Source organism: Megascapheus bottae, chromosome 14 (genome assembly GCF_031878675.1).
Source record: "Megascapheus bottae isolate mThoBot1 chromosome 14, mThoBot2.hap1, whole genome shotgun sequence".
NCBI lineage: Eukaryota > Metazoa > Chordata > Mammalia > Rodentia > Geomyidae > Megascapheus > Megascapheus bottae.
This window is the reverse complement of record NC_143522.1, coordinates 2,091,306-2,117,516: the sequence shown is the minus strand read 5'-3', so window position 1 is coordinate 2,117,516 and position 26,211 is coordinate 2,091,306. Positions and strand designations below refer to the sequence as shown.

The 26,211-nt window shown below is 40.0% G+C and overlaps 1 protein-coding gene across 3 annotated transcripts in view; it reads right to left on the bottom strand.

The window, feature by feature from the left end:
• Ppm1a (protein phosphatase, Mg2+/Mn2+ dependent 1A) overlaps window positions 1-25,945 on the bottom strand; it is a 44,610-nt gene extending 18,665 nt beyond the window's left edge. The window contains exons 1-2 of one of the 3 annotated variants that reach the window (XM_090344226.1): window positions 25,596-25,945; window positions 19,503-19,577 (exon numbers count right to left, since the gene is read on the bottom strand). In XM_090344226.1, coding sequence (XP_090200352.1) covers window positions 19,503-19,577; window positions 25,596-25,791 — 271 coding nt within the window. In that variant the 5' untranslated portion in view covers window positions 25,792-25,945. Of the gene's footprint in view, window positions 1-19,502; window positions 19,578-22,049; window positions 22,207-25,595 lie in introns of those variants that run through there. The other 2 variants (XM_090344227.1, XM_090344229.1) reach the window with 2 other exon arrangements.
• Between the last annotated feature and the right edge of the window lie 266 nt (window positions 25,946-26,211).

Below are 26,211 nucleotides of genomic sequence, written 5' to 3'. Positions count from 1 at the left end.
GGCCCTTTCTGAAAAATAAAGCAAAAGTTTGAGAGCATATATCTGATTTGTAGAGCAAATATGAAGCACTGACTTCAAATTTTACCTTAGGTTATAAGAGCATTATTACAGAGTAGAAATAAGGTTTACAAAAAGAAAAAAAAAATTCTATTATTTAATGAAAAACTGTCACCATACAACAAAAAACAGGTGAGTAAAATTCAAAAACACTTAAGCCAACAAAACAGCAGGAAGCAAAACCCATTGCTCCTCTAAGAATTTCCTAATAACTAATATACTAGAGAACGTAATTATAAAGTTAGACCAATGTGAGTCTAAATTCTAACTCTACTAACAATGTGACCATATTACATGTTTTAAAATTCTCTCTCCATCTCATAAAAGGTTCTTCTGAGCATTAATACAATGTCTAACACATTACAGATATTCAATTTAAAAGATGATCAGGGGTCGGGAGTTTGGCCTAGTGTTTATCTAGCATGCATGAATACCCAGGTTCAATTCCTTGGTACCACATACATAGAAAAAAAGCCAGGAGTGGTACTGTGGTTCAAGTGGTAAAGCTCTAGCCTTGAGAAAGCCCAAGGACAGAGCTCAGGCCCTGGGTTCAAGCCCCAGGACTGGCCAAAAAAAAAAAAAAAAAGATCATTACACTATTTTTATTGTTGTTGTTTGCCAGAGGGAGGAGCCAGTCATAGTAATATTTCTTCCTTGACACTGGCTTTGACTTTCCTTATATCAAAATCTTGTATCAGACATGCTTGATTATCATGTTCCTGGCATCATCATCATCATCATCATCATCATCATCATCTTAAGGGCTGTGATGGAATCCAGGGCCTCATGCATGTTAGGCAAGCATTCTACTACATGGATGCTACATGATATACTTAAAGATGCACATAAGCAACAACTCAGCAATTCTACTTTTAATCATATAACTGAGCAATGTTACAAATGGTGGATGCCTAGGTGATCAACTCTACTGAAGTGTGTATGATCTGTAAAAATCTACTTATAAACATACATACTGAACAATGCAGCAAAATGATTCTATACACATATTTGGTTAAATGCAAAAACGAAGATATGCGCTAACTACAGAACAGTGATTACAAACTCTATAAGGGTAGAGACTTATGTGTTATTTTGTGTGTCCTTACCACCTACAGTAGAGTAACATAGCAACAATAGTTGTCAGCTATTTGAAGCAAAAAAGAACACAGTTGCAGAAAAAGGTCCAAAAAAGGACTCAGTTGTACCTTCAAATACTTTCCTGGACCTGGAGGCAGTACAAGAAAGAAACTTTCAGATCTAATCTCTGTGTTGCCTCATCTAAGGTTAATTGAACACTTTCAAAATTTACTTCCACTAAGTCGAAAGATAATTATGGAACAAAAGAAAAGGAAACTCTAGTTGGTGGCAGCTCACCCCTGCTATCCTAGCTACACAGGAGGCTAGAATGGAAGACCAAGGTTTGAAGCCAATCTGGGCAAACAAAATCTAAGAGACTTATCTTGGATGAGTAAAAAGCCAAGCAAGAGCATGAGATTCTTGAGTTGAAGTCCTAGTACTGGTAGAAAAAAAAAAAAAGGAAACTAAGAAAAATTTAAAACATACTTAGGATTCTCTTAACATTCAACTTACAGCCCACAATTCCACATCTAAACAACCAGAAATATTAAAGGGTGGTTCCTGGCTTGGTAATAACATCTAACATCTATGAGGGATTACTACTAGTTAAGCACAGTTCTAAAGTCCTAAATGTGCATTAACTCCACACCAATCCTAAAAGACATTATTATTATTCTTATTTTATCAATGAAGCAATTGGGCCACAGTGAGGTCAAGTCATGTTATTGACTTTCTTTTTGTGTGAGAGGACCCAGGGGCTTGGCACTGAGAACTTGACCTCTGAGCTTTTTTTACTCAAAGGCTAGTAGTGCTCTACCATTTGAGCCACAGCTCCACTTTTGGCATTTTGTGTTTAATTTGGCTTCAAATTATGAATATCAGATCTTAGTCTTGAGTAAGTAGGATAACTGGTGTATGCCACCAGCACCTTAGATAGGGTACATATGGGAGAGATGTTAAGCTTAGATACTTGGTACTACCTAATCTAGCATCCTTCAATTACTTTATCTACACAATGGACATATTAATAATACTTAGCAGTGAATGCTACTACAAAGTTTAAGAGTTTACCACTTTTTTTTTTTAATTGTGGAGCTTGAATTCAGAGCCTGTACACTGTCTCTGAGCTCTTCAGCTAAAGGCTATTGCCCTACCCATTGAGCCACCGTGACACTCATTTTCTGGTGGTTAGAGATAAGAGTCTCAGGGACTTTTCTGCCCAGGCTGGCTTTGAACTGCAATCCTCAGCTCTCAGCCTCCTGAGTAGCTAGGATTATAGGCGTGAGCCATGGCGCCTGGCCACCCACTACCTTTAAGCAGCAAAGATGATCTAATAATCACAGCAGAACTTGAATCTAGTCATCTAGTTTAAGCTAGTCAGAATTTTTATTCAGCTAAATTTCAAAAGTTCTGTGTATTTTGCTGTTGAGATTTGCCAAGTACTATATTAGCCCCCAAATAATTGAGTGTTCCAACTTGGACAGATACCTTTAAAAATGGAATCAATTATAATTCTATTTCACTATGAACACACAATTTAAAGAATCATTACAGGTTCTATATACTTAAGACACACACACACACACACACACACACACACACACAAATCCATAGCAGAATTCTTCCCATGGCAAATCTGACTTCTTTCTGAGAAGGACAACTTTGAGCAGATACTTAAGGTAGAAGATGGTAACACAAGATTGTTGCTAAATAGGCATCTGATTTGGAGGGGATTCTGGTGACCATGGAGGACTAAGATAGGTTTAGTTAGGAAAGTTTGGGAAGATTATCTGGAGTAGACTTGCATAGGAGATATGAAACCTAAAGGCTGAAAAGAAATCCATAAGGAGAAAAATGCATAGTAAAAGACATGAAGTTCCTGGGGAAAGAGGAAAAGAAAAAGCACTAGCTGACGGTATAGGAAGGAATCTAAGACTAGTAGACTAGTACTACATAACCTTTATAGTCTACGAATGTTCACTAATGCTTTTATAAATGAATGGAATCTGCTCTCAGAGGGTCAGCTGACTTGTGGAATAATATTAAATGACAGAATATAAGGCAATATGTGACACAGCTGAGGTTCAGTGAATAAACGCATATTGTTAACAGAACATCTGTAGAGGTTAACAGGCTATTCAAAGTATTCTTAATTCCTAAGCCATGGTAAGTTATATTTTACATTCTCAGATAGCTATCAGAAGGTTATTAATGGCAATGAGAAACACCTAAAACTAAAACAAGGGCTTGCTTGGGAATGTGGCTTGGTGACAGAGTACTTGCCTAGCATGGACGAAGCCCTCAGTATCACATAAACAGTTAAGACCAGAAGTGGTTGTAACTGAAGGGATAGAGTGCTAACCTTGAGCAAAAGAAACTCAGGGACAGTGCCCAGGCCCTGAGTTCCAGTCCCAGGATTGACAATAAATACACAAATAAATAAAACTAAAACAAATTTGCACTTATACAAATGGCTATTAGGGGGATAATTTTTCTGTCATTTAGAATCTACTATTACTTAATGACAGGTTGTTATAGTTCACATTGTAAACTCAGCACCCTGAAAACAGGAGGATAAAGAGTTCCAGGTTAGTCTGGGGTATACAGTAAGATCTGCATCCCCCCCCCAAAAAAAAAGTTACACATAGTTATACTTACATATTTGATTTCCAAAATTTGTATAATTAATCAGAGTGCAAATACAGCTGTCTAAACCTGTTTCATTAAATGACAAAGTGCAGAAAAATAGAATGATTTGCCAAGGTTACAAACCAGTTAGCCAGGAAAGCTGAGAAAAGGACCTACGTTTCTGGATTTGTACTCAGTTCTTCCGTACATCTAGTGTATGTGTAAATGAAGCAATGGAGTTCTTAAAATGAGCTTTTAAAAGTCAAACATATGAGACAGGCAAGACTGTAACAGAAGTTCAAACTTCCTTCAATGTTAACACTTTCCCTTGATTACAAATCTACTTAATTTCTTCTCTAAGTTCTTGGGATAGGTGGGTGATGGTGATAATGGTGGCTTTCCAATATATATTAAAAAAAAAAAATGGGGCCGGGAGTTTGGCCTAGTGGTTAAAGTGCTTGCCTAGCATGCATGAAGACCCGGGTTCGATTCCTCGGCACCACATACATAGAAAAAAGCCAAAAATGGTACTAAGGCTCAAGTGGTAGAGCTCTAGTCTTAAGAAAGTCCAAGGACAGTGCTCAGGCCCTGAGCTCAAGCCCAGGACTGGCAAAAAAAAAAAAAAAAGAAATGGATAGAAGAACATACCTCAACATAATAAAGGCTAAAATTTAAAAAAAAAAAAAAAAAGATAAATGGCTTTAAAAAAAGAGGGCTGGACCAAGGATAAAAAGGGAGAAAAGAAGTCTAACCCTGAAATAAAAGTGAAACTAAAAATTTTAAATGACAAGAGAAAAATAAAGGGATATTCATTATAACTCAATAATTAAAAAAATACAGTATTCATGAGCTGTAGAAATGACCCATCAAGATATGACACTGAATAAACTGGAAATAAGTTCCTAGAAATGAAAAAGCTAGTGAACTCAAGTAATAAAAACAACAGATTAGGCACTATAGGAAAACAAATAATTGAGTATCACTTCAAGAGAATTTTTTAGAACTCATCCTCTCATACATTGCTATTCTAATAGAACTGATAGAACAGAAATATCTTATCAGTATTACATCTCTCTACCAGAGCTTTGGACCCTGGGTTTCAAATAGACAACATATCATTTCAGAAGCCCTACACTATTATTCTCTTTTCCCGTTATATCAACCTTTCATAATTGGTGTGACTTTTAAAGACACTTAAGTGTTACCCATGTCACCCACTAAAAATAGGTCTTCATGTGACTCATTCCACTCTAGCTACCACCTTCGTCTCTTCTCTTTCCAGTTCATTTAAAAAAAGGTGTTAATAAACCCAAAGTATTGTCTGGCCATTCCACCAAATTGAGTTCCTAGAATTCACTTATTCCAACATTTTAAGCATTTTATGATAGACTGCTCATCCCTCCTGAAAGACAGTTGCCACTGGCTTTAAGATGATATCCACTCCTGATTTTCCTCCCACTCAGTTTTCTTTCTTTTCCTCTTTATATTGTTAAAGGCTCACAACTATGCCTTTTTTCTAGTGAAGGATATCATTTCAGAAAGTGAATAGAAACCAAGAACAACTCTGTGTGTGTGCATGCATCTAGTTCTGGGGCTTGAATTCAGGGTCTGGGCCTGTCCTTCAGCTTTCTTTGCTCAAGGCTAGCCACTGGAGCAAAAAACAGCTCCACCTCTGTCTTAAATTGGAGATGAGTCTCATGGATCTTCCTGCGCAGGTTGGCTTCAAACCAAGATCCTCAGATCTCAGCCTAAAGAGTAGCTAGGATTGCAGGTGCAAGCCACCAGCACCTGGTTACCCAAGGCCAACTTTGTGTGTGTGTGTGTGTGTGTGTGTGTGTGTGTACACGCACGTGCGCGCCTGTCCTGGGGCTTTAAGTCAGGGCTTGTGCTCTGTCCCTGGACTTGTATTTTGCTCAAGGCTAGTGCTCTACCACTTGAGCCACAGCTCCACTTCTGTTTTTTTGTTTATTTGTTCTGGTGGTAGTTCAGTGGATATGAGTTTCACATTTTCCTGCCCAAGCTGGTTTTGAATTGCAATCTTCAGGTCAGTCCCCTAATTAGCTAGGATTTCAGGCCCAATGACAACTTTTATTATCATCTTTATCTGTTTTCTCATCAGTCTATTAAGCTCTAAGGATTCTACTTTCTAAATAGTCTCTAATTTGTCTTTTTTTCCCCTTCTATTATGATCTAGTCTCCAAACTACTATCATTCTTACTACAAAACACAGCTTTCTTCTTTGTTTCTTTTCATGCATACTGGCATCATTTCCAATAGCTTAAGTAAAGCAACTGAAATAGAAGTTCGGTCATATCACTTTTGTACTAAAAGTTTTTAAATGGCTTTCCACTGCTTTAGAGGAGAAAAAAGTGCTTGACTCCCATGAAGGCCCACATGATAAAGTTCCCAGACCTTTCTCTAACCTTACCTCACTTTATATTGTCCTCTTCCTCCATATTCTGCACTCTAAACATGTAGGCTTTTTTTTTTTATAATACCCAGTGCTTCATATTTTCTTTCTCTCAATACATAAACAAATCTTACATCCTTGTAAAAAGCTATTCCTGATTTTCAGCTATTCAGAAGAGCCTTCTTTGAATTTCTTTATCAATTCCCCTGGCAGAGAGCATCCTACAGATAATCAATAAATATTTGCTAAACAGGGCACAATGGTGTATGCCTATTATCCCAGCACTAGTGAAGCAGATTTCAATTTGGGCTAATCTGAGCTCCATGATAAGATTCATGTCAAAAATAAAACAAAAACCAAAGCAAACAAGCAAAAAAACCCCAAATACACCAACTCCAAGAAAAATCAGATGTAATAAGGATTTAGTAACATAGAATCAACACACATACAAAAATATTTGCTGAAGAAAATGAAGAAACTATAATCAAATAAAATTTCCAAGCTGGGTTGGTGGCTCATGCTTATAATCCTGGCTACTCAAGAGGCTGAGATCTGAGGATCAAGGTTCAAAGACAGCCCGGGCACAAAAGGACCTGACACTCTTATCTCCAATTAACCTCCAGAAAATGGAAAGTGGGGCTTGGCTCAAGGGTAGGGCAGTAGCCTTGAGCTAAAGAGCTCAGGGACAGCGCCCAGGCCTAGGTGTAGAATGGTATTCTTGAGCTGAAGAACTTAGGGACAGCGCCCAGGCCAAAAATTAAAAAAATAAAGTTTCCCTCAGCTGAAGTGTTTTTAAACTCAGGTTCACTGTATTGTTAAAGTTCCATTACTAGTTGCTCGCAATGACAGAAATTCAAGGAAATAAACGAAAATGTAAATTCTTGGTAGAAAACGTGAACATTCAAAAAAAAAGATGATCAAATCCAAAACCTAAAAACAATAGAGAATCAAGAGTTTGTTGTAACTTGCTGTATTACCTACAGGAACTAGTACCCAATAGCTAAGTCTTCTTGCTGAGAAAGAAAATCTGCCACACAAGTGAAAAAGGAAATGTGTAATTTCAATAAGTTTCATAAGAGAAAAAAAAAATCAGTGGAGACTAAATTTCGTACCAGCACCAAGATAACAAGATTAAGTCTTTACCATATGTCTGAAAAACCTATTATACTAAAATGATAACCTATACAATTCAGTTAGTTAAAATTCCAAGGGGAAGATATAGACAGTATTCAGGATCCTGGTAACAAATGACTATGTTAGCCACATTATAGTGGAGCAAGCAGCAAATTAACAACTTAAAAGAAAACAAAATTTATGGAATGGTATTGCAAATTCTGAGGTAAAAATTTTAAAAGAAAACCTTGAGAATATACAATCTGTTTCACCCTAAAGGAAAATAGAAAACCTAAAAAACTACTTACACAGAAGAAATAGCTGAAAACTTGATTTATGAAACAAGAGATGATAAATAAGAAAGTGGACAATAAAAGTACTACCAAGTGAAGAAAATGTGGTAAATAAAAAAAAAATATCAGGGCAGTGTTTTAAATGAGAAGCAATCAAGATCAAAGACTCTATAGTAACAATTAGCAAGGGAAAAAAAACAGCACAAAAATATCTAGTATGCAAATAAGCATAAGAGACAAAAGTGAATACAGTGGAGCAAAGATGCAAATAATGCAAATTAAACATCTTAATTAGCATATTTTAAAAGGAAAATCAAGTGATAGAAATTAAAATTCCCAAGAAAAAAAGAAATTTAAATTGAAGAAAAATATGAATTTGATGATTTAAAGAGTTCATTAAGCACAGAAATTTGCCAACACCAATCCATTATTTAGTAAAGGTAATTTCAAGAATGTAATATTGCAAAGTAAATATGCCCCCTAAGAAAAGAGAAACAACTAAATCAGGCTGGCTTCAGACTTCTACATAACTATCAGATGATAGACAATAAAAGGTAATGCCTATAATTGTGGGAAAAGAGGTATAATCCAAGAATTATACCCAGCAATGTCATTTACATGTTAAGACAATACAGACAATACAAAACTATGCCAGAACTAAAAAAGCATTATTATCTAATATAGAAAGTCTATTTTAAATTGCTTTAAAAGCATCTTCCTAAGCTACTTCTCATTGACTTGGTTTATTTTGTCAATCATTGACTATTTAGAAACATTAATGAGAAAAAAGTCCTATGAAAAATAGAAAAGAGGAAGAAGTAGTATGTGGACATGCGATTCAAGTGGTATAGAGTGTCAACCCAAGCAAGAACATGAGGCCTTGTGTTCAAATCTCACTTCTAGTAGAAATATATAGAGAATGTGAGAGAAAACACAACTGGTAGCCCACTAGTTAGCTTGAGAAAAATCACCAAAAAAAAAAAAAAAAAGAAACTAATTAAGCTCACTGATGAATTTGTTTATAATAGAGAACTTCTATAAGGAACACAACTGGAAAAAAAAATGACACAATCTGACTATATGTCTCACTGTATGTTGTATATAAGTAATAGTATTATCAAATTGTTCTCTAACTTTGATGATGTAACGACAGTTGAAAATGTCCTTTTCTTTTTTTTGGATCATGGTGCTTGAACTCTGGGCCTGGGCATTGTTCCCCAGCTCTCCAGCTCAAGGCTACCGCCATATTCTTGAGCCAAGCCCTATTTCCTGTTTTCTAGAGGTTAATTGGAGATAAGAGTCTCTCCGTCTTTAGTGCCCAGGCTGGCTTTGAATCCTGATCCTCAGAGCTCAGCCTCCTGAGTAACTAGAATTGCAGGCATGAGCCATCATGCGCCCAGCTCCAAAACATTCTTAATAACATACAACTTGACATGAAAACCTCATTTAAAGATGGCCACTAAGAAAACTCACATAAAAGCATTAATAAGGACAGTCATAATTCTTTTTGAGTAAAGATATGAGTTTCTTTTTTTTGAGTTTCCTTTTTGTTTTTAATTTGAATAGTCTCCCAGTTACTGATTTTTTTGTGTGTCAAATAAGAAGGAAGCAAACATTTAAACTGTAAGGCTATACCATGAGCATGCATGACGTGTTTCAAGAATTACTGATCAAAAAGTTATCTGTATTCCATTTATATGTAATATCTAAACTAGACAAGTCTGTATGAAACAGATTAGTCCCAACTACTTATAAGGACCACGAAGAAAGATTGTTTTACCCCAAAAGTCTGAGACTGGTTAAGTCACATACAAACAAAAGCCAACTGTGGTATTGGTTACATAATAATTCTGTGAACATTCTAAAACTACATATAAATGTAAGTGAATGAATTTTATGGCATGTTAATTAATAAGCTGTTTAAGCCTACCACTATAGTTTTATGTGGTTTTCTATATGCTATATACTTCATTTTACAAAAAAGCGATTAAAAGAAAATGACTGGAATACACATGCACGCATGTACACACACACACACGCGCGCACACACACACACACACACACACACACGCACACACAAACAAATATGGAAAATGCCTGTATTGCTTTTTAAAAGGTTAAAAAAGTTACTTGAAAAATTCCTAGCTGCTAAATATTCTTTTATCTTCTAGCCTCAAGTTAATATGCTTTTTCAAGAAAATTATTTGCTCATCCTCCTTCAAAATAAATTTCAAAGGAGTGTAATGCAAATGAACTGTTACTGAGTTGAATGTGCCAAAATAAAAGCTTAAAAAATTAAAAAAAAAAAAGAAGCAATCAAAATAAGGTACCTCTTCCCTCTCTTTTGCCAGTCCTGGGCTTGAACTCAGGGCCTGGACATTATTCCTAAATCTACTTGTGTTCAAGGCTAATGCTCTACCACTTGAGCCATAGCACCACTTTCAGCCTTTTCTGAATAGTTTAGTGGAGATAAGAGTCTCAGACTTTTCTGCCTGGGCTGGCTTCAAATCATAGTCCTCACATCTCAGCCTCTTGAGTAGCTAGGATTTCAGGTGTAAGCCACCAGTGTCTTGCTTAAAGACCATTATTTTTTTTCCCACTCAAATTATTTTTTAAAAAATAGTCTCTTGGCCAGGAGTTTGGCCTAGTGGCATAGTGCTTGCTTAGCAAGCAAAACCCAGGTTCGATTCCTCGGTACCATACACATAGAAAAAAGCATGAAGTGGTGCTGTGGCTCAAGTGGTAGAGCTCTAGCCCTGAGAAAGCCCAAAGACAGTGCTCAGGCTCTGACTTCAAGGCCCAGGACTGGCCAAAAAGAAAAAAAAATAGTCTCTTGCCTAATTAGGTAAAAGTTTACAAGTCATGGCCCATTTTACACAGGCTGATAACAGTTTCGGTTTCACAAAGCATACTGTCATAAAAGGCCTAATCACTTCAGATGTTACCTTCATGTTTTGTGTTTTAAATGCATCTACATCTGTAGATGTGCCTATAATTTTTAACGTAAGTATCTGAACCAGGTTTTGAAAGTAAAATTTGCTAAGTATACTCAATAATTGCTCGAGAAATATCTAAGCTAAATTTAGTTTGAGGGCTCTAGTGATTATAAAAACTAGACCTATTTCATTAATAATTATGGTATAAGCATAATATTGAAGAAAATGTCAGAGCTATTTCATCTCTTTAGACTTCTAGGATTTACAATTTCAAATAGCCTGATCTGCTAACTAATTCAAATACGTCAGTTTTGGGGCAATTTATTTACAAATTTAGAAGTGGATTTAATTTCTATTTTACTATTTTTTAATCTGTGCATATTTGAGGATTCAGACTGACCAACCCATCCTTTTTTTTTTTTTGTAAGCACTTGCTGATAAATCTTGTATATTTAGGTTGAAAGAAGGGAAAATATAACATTAAATATTTAAGGTGAGAAACAGTTCATTGACAGGTAGAATACACTGGCTTCTAAATATTTTACACATATGACATGTCCTCACTGGAAAAACAAATGACCAATAACATTTGCCTCTGATAGACTTACATTCATAGAATCTGTCTCCAGAAAAAACGCATTATTCATTAAACCCACATATTGTGTTATAAGATGCCCTGTATACAGGGACATGGGTGCTGGGAAAGGAAAATCACTGTGTATACACACACTAGGGCCTGAAGTCACATCCTCACTCATTTTTTTTTTCTGATCAGGATGATGTTCTGACACATGAGCCACACTACCATTTCCAACTTTTTGGTGGATAATTGGGAGATTGAAGTCTCAATGGACTTTTATGCTCCAGCTCGTTCTAATGCCAATCCTCACATCTGTCTCCTGAGTAGCTAGAATTCAGGTAGGAGCCACCAGAGTCCAGCTGAAAATCAAAACTTAGAAAGTTCCTTTTATTTAATAGACTGAAAAAAAAATTCTACCCAACTGTCTCCTTATATTTGAATAGCCTCATCTCTAATAATATAGCCCAAAGTAAACTTTTTTCTTTGCCAGTCCTGGGGCTTGAACTCAGGGCACTGTCCTTGGACTTTTCTCAAGGCTAGCGCTCTACCATTGAGCCACAGCACCATGTCCAGCCTTTTCTATGTATGTGGTACCAAGGTATTGAACCCTGGGTCCTTGGTTCCCCCCCCCAAAGTAAACGTTCTTACCACTTCCTTTATCAACGAACATAACCAATAAATTGTGAATTATCCCTCATTTTAGACTTATGATCCATGAGGGAAGAGATCATGCCTTTTTTGTTCATGGTATTTAGCGCGTGATGACACTTGATAAATGTGTGGGAATGACAGCCGTCTTCTCCACTGTCATCAGTGATTCTTTTCTATGCAGGAAATGGTATTCTCATACAAGTTTCCCCCTCAACAAACTATCTTGTTCACTGAAAAAGTATATGTAGCTCTATCTGTTTATTCCTATACAAGTATTTGCAATAGACTGCTAATATAAAGATATCAGGCTAGCTAGGCTAGCTTATGACTGTAACCCTAGCTACTGAGGATCATGATTCAAAGCCAGCCCAGGCAGGAAAGTCTTGAAATTTAGCCATATAAAACAATCTCACTTGTACTCACTTACAACCATGGGGCCAGGAGTGTGGCCAAGTATACAAAGCCCTGGTTCAGTTCCTCAGTACCACATACACAAAAAAAGCCAGAAATGGTGCTGTGGCTCAAGTGGGAGAGTGTTAGCTTCAGCAAAAAGTGTCCAAGGACAGTGCCCAGGCCCTGAGTTCAAGCCCCAGGACTGGCAAAAAAAAAAAGAAGAAGAAGCAGCTTGTTATGTCACTGACTGTAGCAAACCACTATAAAGTAGTCAGGTTTTTTTTTTTTTTCCCCAGTCCTTGGGCTTGAACTCAGGGCCTAGGCACTATCCTTGAGGTTTCATAAGGATAGCGCTCTACCATCTGAGCCACAGCACTACTTCTGGCTTCTTCTGTGTATGTGGAACCAAGAGATTGAGCCCAGGGCTTCATGTATGATAGACAAGCATTCCCAACCCAGGTCACCAGTCTAGCTAGTTGTTGAAGCACTTACAGTATCAGGCAACAGTAACAGAGAAAAATGAAGATGAGCTATAGAGTAACATAGGATAAGTTATGCCTCAGCCACAAAACAGAAGCTACCACTTCTTTTCCTGCACTTTTAAGACATCCTTTTATTTTACTTATTTTTCTGCCAATCCTGGGCTTGAGCTCAGGGCCTGAGCACTATCCTTGGACTTTCTCAAGGCTAGAGCTCTACCATTTGAGCCACAGCACCACTTTTGGCTTTTTTCTATTTATCTGGTACTGAGGAATCGAATCCGGGTCTTCATGCATGGTAGGCAAGCACTCTACCACTCGGCCAAACTCCCAGCCTCCAGAAGCTACCACTTCTGTTTTGTTACCCAAAACAACCTTATTATTTACTAACATTTATTAACATTCTGAAGCATTGTGACTGTCTGTAAAGATGTGTTTCTAAAACCTGGTTAACTTCTGAGATTTAGGAAAAAAACACCAAGCCATGCCTTTTTCATAGTTTTTCATTTTTAAATTTTGGTAACAAACAAAGGCAAATAATTTTCATGTCTTACATGTGTTCTATACCAAACCTGATGAAATTTTGTTAATGGAGAAAAAAGTTGGTAATGTTATTGTTTGAAACAGAATGACATCTCTGCCTGAGATAGTCACAAGACAGATCAATATGAAGCATCAGCCTAAATTTAAACTAGACTATACATGATCTATGCTATCTCATAGTATATTTATGGCTCACATTCAATTTTGTCATGTGTTTATCAGAAAACTAGCAGGGATTGCAAACATTACTAAGATCATATACGGAGAACCTATTTAAAATGAGTGAAAATGAAAATTCATTGAAAATGGGCAATTAACACTGACTTTCCATTTCTATTATAATATGTAAGATAAGTCTTATTAGAGAACCTATATTTCAGACTATCTTCTTGGGGCTGTACTCATTGTATAGACAAGTGATAGAACTTATGCATATGAACTCAATCCCCAACTCTAGAAAAAACAAACAGCTCATTTTTTTTTAGGGGTACTGAGATTTGAACTAAGATCTGCATGCTTGTTAGGCAGGTGTTCCACTGCTGAGCCACATTTCCTCTGCAAAGGTTATTTTGAGAAATGGTCTCATGCCTAGGCACATGCCTAGACTCAGAACTGCCTATTTCAGTCTTCCTATCACAGCTGGGCTGACATGTGTAAGCCACCATGCCGACCTTGTTCTGTGGGGATGTAATCTCATCAACATGTTTTGCTGGTGCCCAGACTGGCCTGTAGCTGTCATTCTCCTGATCTCAGCTTCCTGCACCACTAGGATGACAGGGAGGGAGGTACCACTGCAGTCAACTGTTGGTTGAAAAGTCAGGGGGAGAGGAGGAAAATTCACTGAGGATGACCATAAGATTCATCTCAGTCTCCCAAGTAGCTAGGATTACAGCAAATGAGCCTCTGAGGCCTGGCAAAAAATATCTTCCTAAACTAAGAATTTCACTGGGAAAAAATAACCAATAATTTGTGACAGTGAGATGCAAAGTAATGAACATGGATAAACTACAAAGTGTATATGGCTTACAGAATTAAATGTATTGTGGCTATATCTTCAGATGCTTTTTTAGTATAGTTCTTCTTGGTAAGAAGTTAATATGCTGGCATATATTTTGGAGTGTACTTTTCAAAACAAGGTGTACACACAGCCACCTCAGATCCCACCTCTATCACAAGACTCAGCCTGGACCCATTAGACTGGGAGTCACCATATCCTTCATCCACATACATTTTTTTGGCCCATCACAACTACCCTCAGATGTTCAGTAACAAGCAGTAAGAAACTGCAATGACCCACATGTATAATTACTTTGAAAAGGCCATGGACATTCATTTGGCCTCTGTTACTAGGTATAAAACTCTGGGAAAATAGCTACTTTGTCTCCATTTCCTCATTTGTTAAGACAAAAACAATAATACTATTTTATAGCAGTATTGTGAAGATCTGATGAGATTAGTTAATTGCCAAGGCTAGAAAAATATGAGACATATAAAACGTCAAACTCAACATTCTGTTCTCATCAGTATCCTGCTGCAATAAATGGATTTAAGCAGTAACCAACGGACCATTACTTACTGGAATCTATTACAACTAGAATTACTTACTTAAGCAGAGTTACCAGCAATTCCTAACTGTAATACTACCTTCTCAGGAGGCTGAGAATATGAGGATTACAGTTCAAAGCCAGCCTGGCAATAGAGTCTGTGACACTTTTATATTCAATTAACCACCAAAAAGCTGAAGGTGGAGCAAGAACTGAAGTGGAGCTGTGGCTCAAGTAGTAAAGAGCCTTGAGTGAAAAAGCTCAGGGACAGTAACATCACTGAGTTCAAGCCCCAGGACTGGCACTGGCACTGATGTGTGTGCACACACACACAATCAGGTAAAAGAGATTTTACCATATATACATACATACATACATACACACAATTTTGCCATTTATTTTTTATCATTTATTATTCTAGTATATGTATGTTTATCTTAGAGGTTTATATAAACACACAATTCATGTTAGCTACCTGCCTTCGTTAACTAATATACTATACTATACTATACTAATTCCTGAGATTTCACAATTCCTCTCTGGTTAAAAAGATCCCTATTTGGGGCCAGGAGTTTGGCCTAGTGGTAGAATGCTTGCCTAGCATGCACCAAGACCCAGGTTTGATTCCTCAGTACCACATATATAGAAAAAGACTGGAAGTGATGCTGTGGTAGAGCTCTAACCTTGAGAAAAGTCCAAGGACAGTGCTCAGGCCCTGAGTTCAAGTCCCATGATTGGCAAAAAAAGATCCCTATTTCATAATAATATTTGCAAATGTAAAATACTCTAGGAAGAAGTACATGGTTATTAATTTCCCATCAATCCTGGAAGCTATAATACTGGAAGTTAAATTTGTAGGTCCAGAGCCAGTCAATCTAACTTTTTTATACCAATGTACAAACTCTTCCATACTTTAGATTTATAAAGTCTACCTGCTTAAATATCTAGGTTTGGCAAAAATATACATATAAAAAACAGAAATGTCTACTATCAGAAAGTTGATCATTCTTTCTTCAGCCTCCTCCTAAAGAAGTAATTCTCACTTCCAGGAAGGTTTTGCTTAATATTAAATATGTGAATGTCTGTTATTCACAAAGCATTGTGATAGATGGTGGATATATAGTTAAGTTACTGTATCCTCCTCCAGATAAACAGAATAAGAAACAAATATCTAGAAGTAAAACCTATGATTAAATCTTGTCTGAGAACTAAATCATAGAAAGTGTCAAAGCAAAACCAAAAAATTTGAAGGGAGTCACTGGAGACAGAAAAACAAAGTTGACAACATTTTTCTAAAAATGTTGTGATGGTTTATACAACAGAGCAGGTCGAGTGTAGTACAGGATGCTAGCAGGAGAGACCAGTTGGAGTGACTGGGCTTGAGGTAATAAGATCTGAATTGTTTCAGGCAACTTTTCACTCTTAAATAATCTAGAACCCACATATACAACCTTCAATGCCTTTTATGAAGACTTTTTAAAAAAAAGAACAGGTAAAACCAAGTCAGAGTAACATCTTTAAAAATTTTTATATTATAGGCTGGGAGTTTGGCCTAGTGGTAGAGTGCTTGCCAAGCATGCGTGAAGACTGGGGTTCAATTCCTTGAGACCACATACACAGAAAAAAGCCACAAGTGGTAGTGTGGCTCAAGTGGTAGAGCTCTAGCCTTGAGAAAACCCAAGTGCTCAAGCCTTGAGCCCAAGCTCAGGACTGGCAAAAAAAAAAAAAAAAAAAATTTCCTGTAGCAATGGCAAATCTTCTTATTGTGAAATGTAACTCCTCTTCAAAATACCCACCCTTACTCTTCCTGACTTGACTTCTTCCATTCTATTCTGAACATTCACCTTTGCTTTATTACTGTTACTCTTTATCTACAATTTAACCATCTATTCCTGCCTAATCATTAACTCCAAATGCACTTTTCAATTAAGTCAATAAATCTACATAATCAACTTTCTCTTCGCTGACTTACCTCAAATTCTAGTCTGCTCATATTCAAGCTCTATATGCTCTGTATATTCAATTTCTTTTAGTTTAGGTTTACTGCTAAACTACAACCAAAGGCAACCAGTTAGCCTCTACTCCGAGAACCTCAAAATCTCCCGTACTCAGTAACAGCAGCTACCATTTAATTGGCACTTTTTACTCAATAATGGAAGTGTTACATAAGTATTTCAGTTTTCAAGATAATCTTATGAGAAAGAACTTTCCACTTGACACAAAGAAAACTGAGCCTTTGAGGAATTAAGTGGCTTATCCAAGAACACCCACTAGGTAGGAAGAGAGGGGACTCAGCCTTAACTCTGACTTTAAATGGTCAGTCCTCCATCTCTTTAGATTCTATATCCACAGCGTCAACCAAATGTGCACTGGAAATAAAATAATTATTTACACATTATTTCCAGTGTTATTTTATTTCAGGATCCAGAGCCTTAATCATCTATGTCTTTGAGCTTTCAATATGGTTATATTAAATCTTCTTAAAAAACATTACTCATGTCCATCAGGTATTAACTCCATTCTCATTCTGAACAGTGGTTGGTGAAAAATTTTAGCTCTGTTTACTTCTTAAGCTTTGGACAAAAGATGAATTTAATGTCTCACATACTTTCTGAGTGTTTTAGAAGGGATTCTTAAATTGGAAAAAAATATTTACTCACAAGTACTCATTTTAGCTCTAAAAATCTATAGATGAGAAATATTAATGAGCCTTTATAATTCCCAGGAGCAAGAAGACCCACTGAATGGAGAAATTCCACATATTTATCTTTATTTCTACATTATCCTGGCATGTCTACATCCTATCCTGACTTAGGTTCTCTATTCAGACATGCAATGTTGGCTATTCACAGAGAATTGGTTCAAAGACTCTCTGTGGGTACCCAAATCTAAAGTCCCTCAGATAAAATAACAATAGAAACACTATGTAAATAATATTATCTTCAATGTAGGATGATTGACTCCATAGAGGCAGAATCCACAGAGATGACTGAATATATTTATCTGTAAAATGAAGATCACATGTATTTTAGAAGGTTATGGTAAAAAAAAAATAATTGGTGAAAAAGTAGTTTTTATTACTTTCCTCTGCATCCAAAAGTTTCCCAGGTTCTTAAGAGTCTTCAGATGTTGTGGGGGGGGGAGGGAAATGGGTACCAAGACATGTGAAAGGGTATCAATGTATGTGAATTAATGCACCTTCTATCTGGCAAATATCATGTAACCCTTTTACTAATTACAATAAAAAAAAAGAAAAAAATCATGTTAAGTAAAAAAAAAAAAAGATTTTTCAGATGTTTTCCACAGCAACTAACAATATCAACTCAGATCCTAAATACGAATACTACATAAACTTGAGTCAATAAGATAACAGATATATTAAAGATTATAAAAACAAGCTTCCTATTTCATCACACATTTACCCAAAGATTGCTAAAGTATTTATAGCTCTGTTACAACAGACCAATTTATTAATACTAAAAATGGGACTTGACCTCAGGATCTGGATGCTGTCCCTTAGTTTTTTCACTCAAGAGTGGTGTTCTACCACTTGAGCCACAGCCCCACTTTAGCTTTTTTTTGGATTTGACTAGTCTCAGACCTCAGCCTCCTGAGTACCTAAGATTACAGGTGTGAGCCATCAGTGCCCAGCTTTGTACTTTTCAATTTCTTGAAAAAAACCTCTGAAGTCTACTACTTTTTTTTTCTTGTCAGTTGCAAGGCTTGAACTGAGGGCCTCGGTTCTGTCCCTGAGCTTCTTTGTGCTTAAGGCTAGCACTCTACCATTTGAGCCACAGATCCACTGGAGATAAGAATCTCCCTGACTGGCTTTGAACTGAGATCCTCAGATCTTAGCCTCCTGCGTAGCTAGGGTTACAGGAGTGAGATACCAGCAACCAGTAAGTCTGTTTTAAAGAAAAGTTTATAGAACTCACCCCCCAAAATATACTTTCTCTAGCTTCTCCTACTACCTCAGCAAAAGAAAAACTAAATGATTTAGACAGTAAATATGTAAATGTCAATATCACACAAGAATATATTCATAATGATGTATAAAATGGCTTCTTTTATAGTATATTAGATATTAGAGTATATTAGGTTTAAAATTAAGGAAGAAAGAAAACAAAACCAGCCTATGGATTCTGATACAGGATAACTAAAGCTTCTTTCACACAAGGATAGCTAATAATTGTAAGTCAGAAAATTTATGTATACTGGTTAATAGCAAAATAATGAAACAAATGGATTTTTAAAGTATTTTTGTTATCTTAGAAGACAGGACATAATGTGATGAAGGTACAAAAGACAGCTTTTACTTAGTTGCTTCACATCACCTTCTCCTCTCTTCTCGCAAGGTCCATATACTTCACAGTCAGACTTGTTTTGCCCTGCTTTATCTTCTTGCGAAACTCTTACAAAACTCTGCTTGGGCTGACTTTCTTATAAGGCTGTGTCCTTCTGATTTAATTAAAGATGGAAAGTATTCAAAAGTACCAATCAGGCATGTGCCCAGGCAATAATAATTTAAAGCAAACACCAAAATATCACTGTACAATTATCTTTACCTCAGCTCTTACAGGCATTTAGTTACTGCTCAACAATCTGACATTTACCATCTGACAAAATGATACTAGTATAAAAAATGAGGGTGAAAAGTGAAGTATTAGGAAGCACTTCAAACAAAAATTTAACAAGACAAAATCATCAAGACCCAGCTTGAATTGACAGAAAAACCATCAGAATGTATACTATAACACCCTTCACTTCTAACTATTACAGGTTAGATGCTTGTTCAAACCTGTAGTGTCAACCAACTCTCTCCTTTGGAATTTCCATCTTCTTTTCTCTGAGAAATTTTTGCAGACTTGCCAGTCTGAATAGAAAAAAAAAAAATCAATGAAGGCTAACTACAGCTTCTCTAAAGAACAAGTACCAGGTTTTGTTTTGTTTTTTTTTTTTCAAATGGTGCCAGTAGTTCATCCTCATAATCCTAGCTACTCATGAGGCTGAGATCTGAGGAACAGGGTTCAACAAAGCCAGTCCTGGGGAAAAAGTCCATGAAACTTCTCTCCAACGAACCACCAAAACGTTGGAAGTGGAGCTATGGTTCAAAGGGTAGAGGAATCGTCTTGGGCAAAAAAAGCTTGCGTACAAGCTCTGAACTCAAATCCAGGACTGCTGTGCACACATACATGCATATGTACACAAGCACGTGTCCACACACACAAAGAAAGAAAAAAGAAAGAAAGCCCAGCTTTAGAAATCTGAAACATCTACGTGCTTGGCCCATACTAGGTATTTATTTGTTAAAGTTATACATATCCACACAAGCATGATTTTTAAAAAATTGAATAACTGGACAGTGCGTATGATAACATAATCTACCCCTTAGGCTTTAATGCGTTGGAAGCTGAGACTTAAAAGGCTAAAGGATTTGCCCATGGACACATATTTTGGAGTACAGCCATGACTAAACAATTCTTGTCTCCTAGTGCAGTGTTCATTTCAACAGGTTATACTGTAATTATGATCACTGCTTCAGCCCTCTATACTAAAATATAAAATGATCCAATCTCAATGAAAAAGAAAAATACAAGCCATATACAAAGCAATTTGATGTCTCCAACATATATGGAGGTAATTAACCTCAAATGTTACATCTTCAAATATCATTTCCATGTGTAATTACTGTACTAATGTAAAAATGTTTATTACTAAGTAAAAATGACTTAAGCAACTTCCACATACAGTTCATTGTAATTCAAATAGTGTTTTTTGGTGTAAACTGGAGACCAAAAGTAACTATACTACCTGATTTAATGTTTAATTAGATAGACACAGTACACAACAGAACAGACATTGGGCTTCAGGTGTGTAGCTCTGTGGTTCGGTACAGTTTGCTTAGCATGAGAGGCCCTGGGCTGGATCCACAGCAATGGAAAACAAATAAACAAAACCCTGCCTAACTATAGCATTGAAAGAAAAATGTTACTTTGTGCTTCAAATGTATTGGCAAAGGCAACATGAAGCCAGTTAACATTAAAGATAAAAAAATAAATAGGGATGAGATGGTCATCCTTTTCAGTGAGTTTTCTCTTCTGTAAAACAAGGAATGCAACCTTTGACAAAGGCTGATGTGTAGGCAGGTAAGAGTAGGGGTGTTCTAGTCACTGGGAGTTTGGAGACTAAGCCCTGCTGGAATCCCCAAGGGCCCAGCAGACTACCGCTTAATAAAATCCACGATTCTTCAGAGCACTCTACATCCAAAAAGTGGCTCAGCTTAAAAATCCTAACACGCCAGTTTCCTCCAGACACAAGAAAATTAATTTCTAGTTTCAAAAACATCAAAAATGATTTCTTATTCGCCAACAACATCTGGGGCTCCTATACTCACCTGAACACTTTTTTTAAATTACATTCGGCTCATTAGTCCAATTAGCAAGAAACTTGGGGTGGGGAGTGGCACACACATTCCCTGGACCAACGGAAGTGTGTGCATTTGTAAATACCAGGCGGTGCTTCGGGAAAAAATCGGGTGGAGAAAGGTTCAAAACGATCTCTACAAACTGCGGGTTGGTGGAGGGTTCTCCAGGGTCAGCTGTCCTTTAAGAAAAGGCTCCGGGCTTACTTACAGACTACAAGCACAACAGAACCACACCTCAACCAAACTTATCACCGCCAACTTGAGCCCCAGGACTGGAGGCCAGCGGGGCTTCCTCCCACGGACTGGGTGGAAGCCTCAATAATGAATGAACCCCGGCGGCCCTCACTCGCAGCCCGGCCCCCCTGGAAAATCAGAAGCAGCAATTCTCCAAAATGGGGTGTTTCCAGCCTGAGTCCGCTTCAAAGGAAGCGGTTCCCCCCCCCCCTGCTTCTTTCTCCCGGCCTCCCTTCCCCGAGGCCGGAGCGGGGGGTCAGCCTGGGCGGCGCCGGCCGCCACGACGCCCCCTCCTCGGCCGGGAATCCGCGGCGGTGGCGGTGGTCCGGCCCAGCCCGGCCCGCGCCCGGGCCTCCGGCCACCGGGCCCAGCAGGGTCCCCCGGGGCCCTCCGCCCCGGCCGCGGCCGCCGAGGGTCGCGCCCCCTCCCCGCGCCGCCGCCGCCGCCGCCGCCGCCGCGCACTCCGCCCCCGCCCTCGCCGAGCGTTAACCCCTCGCCGCCCGCCGCCCGGCTCCGGGGAGGAGGCCGGGCCAGGGGGTGGAGTTGTCGCGTCCCCTCCCGGGAGCGCCCGGGCAGACGCCCGGCTTGTTTACAGGCCCCAGGCCTGCCCGCCGCCGCCACCGCGCAGGCCCGCGCCGCCCGCCCGCCCGCCCGCCCGCCCGTCCGCGGCCCGAGCGCCGCGCTTACCCGGAGCAGCCGCGGGCGGGCAGGTCCCTGGTCGGCCGAGGCGGCGGCGGCGACAGCGGCCGGGGAGGGGAGCGAAAAGGGGGTCACCGCGGTGGCGACGGGCCGGGGATGGGGCGGCGGAGGGGTGGAGCCGGGTTGCGTCCGGGCCCCCGGCTCTCGGCGCCCTCGCGGCTCAGATCATCCGGGCGTTGGAGCGGGAGGCAGAGAGAGGGTCCCGGAGGAGGAGGAGGAAGAGCCGAGGCCTCATCGCTTTCGTGCCCCCACCTGCCTGGCGTCCCCCCACCCCCCTCCCCTACTACCCGTTCGGGCGCTGCAGCCGCCGGAGCACCCCTAGCTGCGGACCCGGCGGGGCGCGGAGACCACGGCTCTCTCCAGCTCCTGCGCGCGCTCCCGTCCCTAGCTCCACCGCCGCCGCCGCCTCTAGCGCGCCCCCGCGCAGGCGCGCTCACGAGGGCACCGCGCCGCCCCTCCCCCACCCCGGCCCACCCCGCCCGCCCCGCCCCGCCGGCTCCGCCGCCGCTACAGCTGCGGCGCGGCGAAGCAGCTGGAGAGACCCGGATGTCGTAGGGCAGGAACTGCGGCGAGAACCGGGCGGCGGGGGAGGGGCGGGTGACGTCACTGCCCTACCCAGTTTCTTTCTCCGTCGCGGCTTCTCGGCCAGCGCCCCAAGCTAAACCCAGAGGGGGCATCCGGATCCCGGATCGGAGCCGGGACGGGAGCCTCGTCGCTTTAGCGTCCCGGGATGGACGGATGTGTGACTGTCGGAGACCCGTGGATTGGAAGCTTCCCCAACCCCGGCGGTTGGCCGAGCCGGGGCAGGCAAACTATGCCCCCCCACCCCCCGCTCTAGGGCACCCCGGGCCCTCGGCGGGGGCCGGCTCAGGGTCCCACGGCCATGCCGCGTCCCGGCACGGCCGAGCCACACGCAGCCCGACCCCCGCCCACACGCGGGGGTGCATCTGCTGCAGGCGCGGGGCACGCGTCCCCCGAGTTTCTGGCAGGTCTCCCCTGTTGTAGCTCTTGGGATTCCACAATTGTATTTATTTGCACATGGTAGACAGTCACGTGACTCGGTCACTGGGAACCTCCGAGGAGGTTCACAGAACCGAGGCTCCCCCCGCTCACCACCACCACCACCACCCAGAGAAAAATCCAGAGGGTCTCCAGCAACGTCACACCTGCCTCCATTCAGAGCCGGGGCCGAGCTGGAGAGAGACTGAAACTGCACGTGCACGCAGCCCAAATCCAGTTGAGCTAGCTAGACCACAGAACACCCGGCCCACGCCGCTGGCCGACGCCGGGGATAGAATGACAAACCCCGGGCAGCCAATGAATCGGACCTGGAAAGCAGTACATCACCGGCGCGGGCTGCCATTGGCTGGGACGCCTTGACTCGTCTCCCTGCCAGCCTGAGCCCTCAGCCCCGCACCGCGCCGTCACATCCACTCCAAAATGTGTCACCACACACCGACCAGACCCAAACGCTTTGTAGTTCACCTGTAATCCTAAAGAACGCCTAAAAATCTTAACCGAGGTGAGTTCTGACCAGTGAAGAAGTAACCGGTGGTGAGGCCTCGCCCATGTGCTCTGGGGACTACTGTAACCATTTTCACCCTGTTAACATGGGATCTCCTACAGCCGCTTTATTGCGCCATAACTTAGATCAAAAGCAGTCTGGGTTTTTTTTTGTTGTTTTGTTTTGTTTTTACCTTTTTGTCATTCAGCAAACATGAACTGCTTTTAAAAAGTTGCAAAAGCTATTTTTCCAAAATAACTTTCTAGGGAAGATCCGATTCCTTTTACTTTTGGATCCTAACAATAGGAATAAATAAAATCACCAGTCATTGGGAGACCGGTTCTTCAAAGAACCCCAAAGTCACTCCAGCAAATGTCTTGGGGGAGAGGGTTAGAATTTCTTAGAGCAAAATAAAATACAGGGTAAAAGCGAGATTCACTATGCCTTGATTCCAGTATCATTCGAGGACCCATTTCCTAATTTTTCTACGCAAAATATTTTTTAAAAAGAAATAACATGAAAGACCCTTGAATCCCCATCTTATTTTCATACCTTAGACATGATTAACATGCTATCGAACTTATTAACATTCTGAGATTTAAAAAACGTATGTGGTAACTACCATTGGAGTGCTCTTAAATTTTTTCTTATTCAGAAGACAGATACTGGGTTACCAGTGACAGAGACTTGTAAGGTCTTTCGGGTCTTTTAGCTTCCTCCTTTCAAAATTTCATATCTTCACTATCTGTCTTATTATAGGAGAATGTAGCTCCATAGGAGCAGAATAGAAAATATGAACATAATGAGATTTTGAAGGAGTCTGAGCAGTTTTCCACTGCTTCCAATCAAGCAGCTCCCTCAACTGTTATTTGATATTTACAGCTTTAGGGATAATGTGATACAAACTAGAAAATCTACAAGCTACAAAATTAACATTTGAAAATGTGGAGTAAAAGTATCTTAAACTTGACTAAATAGGGTTACTATACTTTTCTTATTAAAACTTACACAAAAAAGGAGGGGACTAAATATCGTAGAAGAGGAGAAAAGAACATAGGGAGAAAAGCTTTATTTTAACTATATGATTTTTCTTAAGCCTCCAGATTATCTTGGGGATGTTTCAGAACAAATTTTTATGAACCAGCAGTAGAAATATGTATGATTCCCATAGGTCTATAAGACTCTCCTACCCTGCTTTGGAAATGTATGTATGTATGTATGTATGTGTACATATGTATGCATGCATGCATGTATGTATGTGCCAGTACTGGAGCTTGAACTCAGGCCACCTGAGCCATGGATTGTTTTTTTTTTTTTGTACATGTGCTTAATTGGAGATAAGATTCTCATGGACTTCCCTGCCTAGGCTGGCTTTGAACCCTAATTCTCAGAACTCACTCTCTTGTGTAGCTAGGATTACAGGCATGGAACCACCAGTACCTAGCAAAATCTTTATACATTTCAGTTAAGACAGAGGAAGAGATTAGTAGCAGATTGATTTTGTTGTAGTTTTTGTTGTTGTTAGGGGGTTTGAATTCTGGGCCTGGACGCTATTCCTTGAGCTCTTTTGCTCAAGGCTAATGCTCTGCCACTTCAAGCTACAGTGCCACTTCTGGTTTTCTGGTGTTTAATTGGAGATAAGAGGCTCTTGGATGTTCCTGCCTGGGCTGTCTTTGAACTGCAAAATTCTCAGATCTCGGCCTCCTGAATAGCTAGGATTACAGGCTTGAGCCACTGGTGGTGACAGGCCAGATTGACTTTTAAGTTCTGTGTTTTCTATGTTACTAAGGTAGCATTGGCCTAAGAATTGAGAAACCTGTGTTGAGGAGAGGCTCTGTATTTTGGAATCTAATATGTAGTTTACTTATCAACTCTCTCCCCTTCTTTCCCTTTTCTCCACAGTACCCCTGAGCTGGCCTTACCTGAAAACACATGTCAGGTATTTCAGTGAGCCCTCTGTGGAATCCCTGACAATTCCTCCTCCCTGAGCCATCATCCCACATTCCACACCGAAGTCAGTCACTACCTACCATTTACGAAGTTAAGCAGAACTTGGGTCCAGTGCTTTCTTCCTCTGACTCCTCCTCTACCAGGATTATACTTTTTCTCCTTCAGCCACTTCATACTCCCACTTCTATTTTTTCTTCTATTCTCTCTTCTCCCTCTCTTCTGTTTTTTTATCCCTTTTGCTTTTCTTTTCTTCATTCTTCTCATGTCTATTCTCATTTGCTTAGTCCAAGCATGCTGTATCTGCTGCCCATTTTCTCCTGAACATGTGAACAATAGTATCCCTAAAGTAATTTTGTTCAGGGGAGGGGTGCACCCTCTTCCCTCCCCCTCACTATATCATGTTATGAAAAAGTTAGCTGTTTTCACACTATTACAGAATGAAACAGTAAAGAATCCTGCCCTGTGTGACATCACAGAGGCAGCCTGGCTAGGGTGGGCCAGGAGGGAGCTGGGGGGCTTGTGAAACCACGATGGCCCCTGAGAGAAAAGATGCTGAGCAGCTTAAGCCAGCCCAGCCATAGTCTTCAGGGTAGGCTTTCGTTTCAATATAACTGCACGTGACCATACCCTTATAATATGGTCAGCTAAGTTAATCTGTTCAAATAGATTTTTATGCCAGACACTGTACTAGGTACT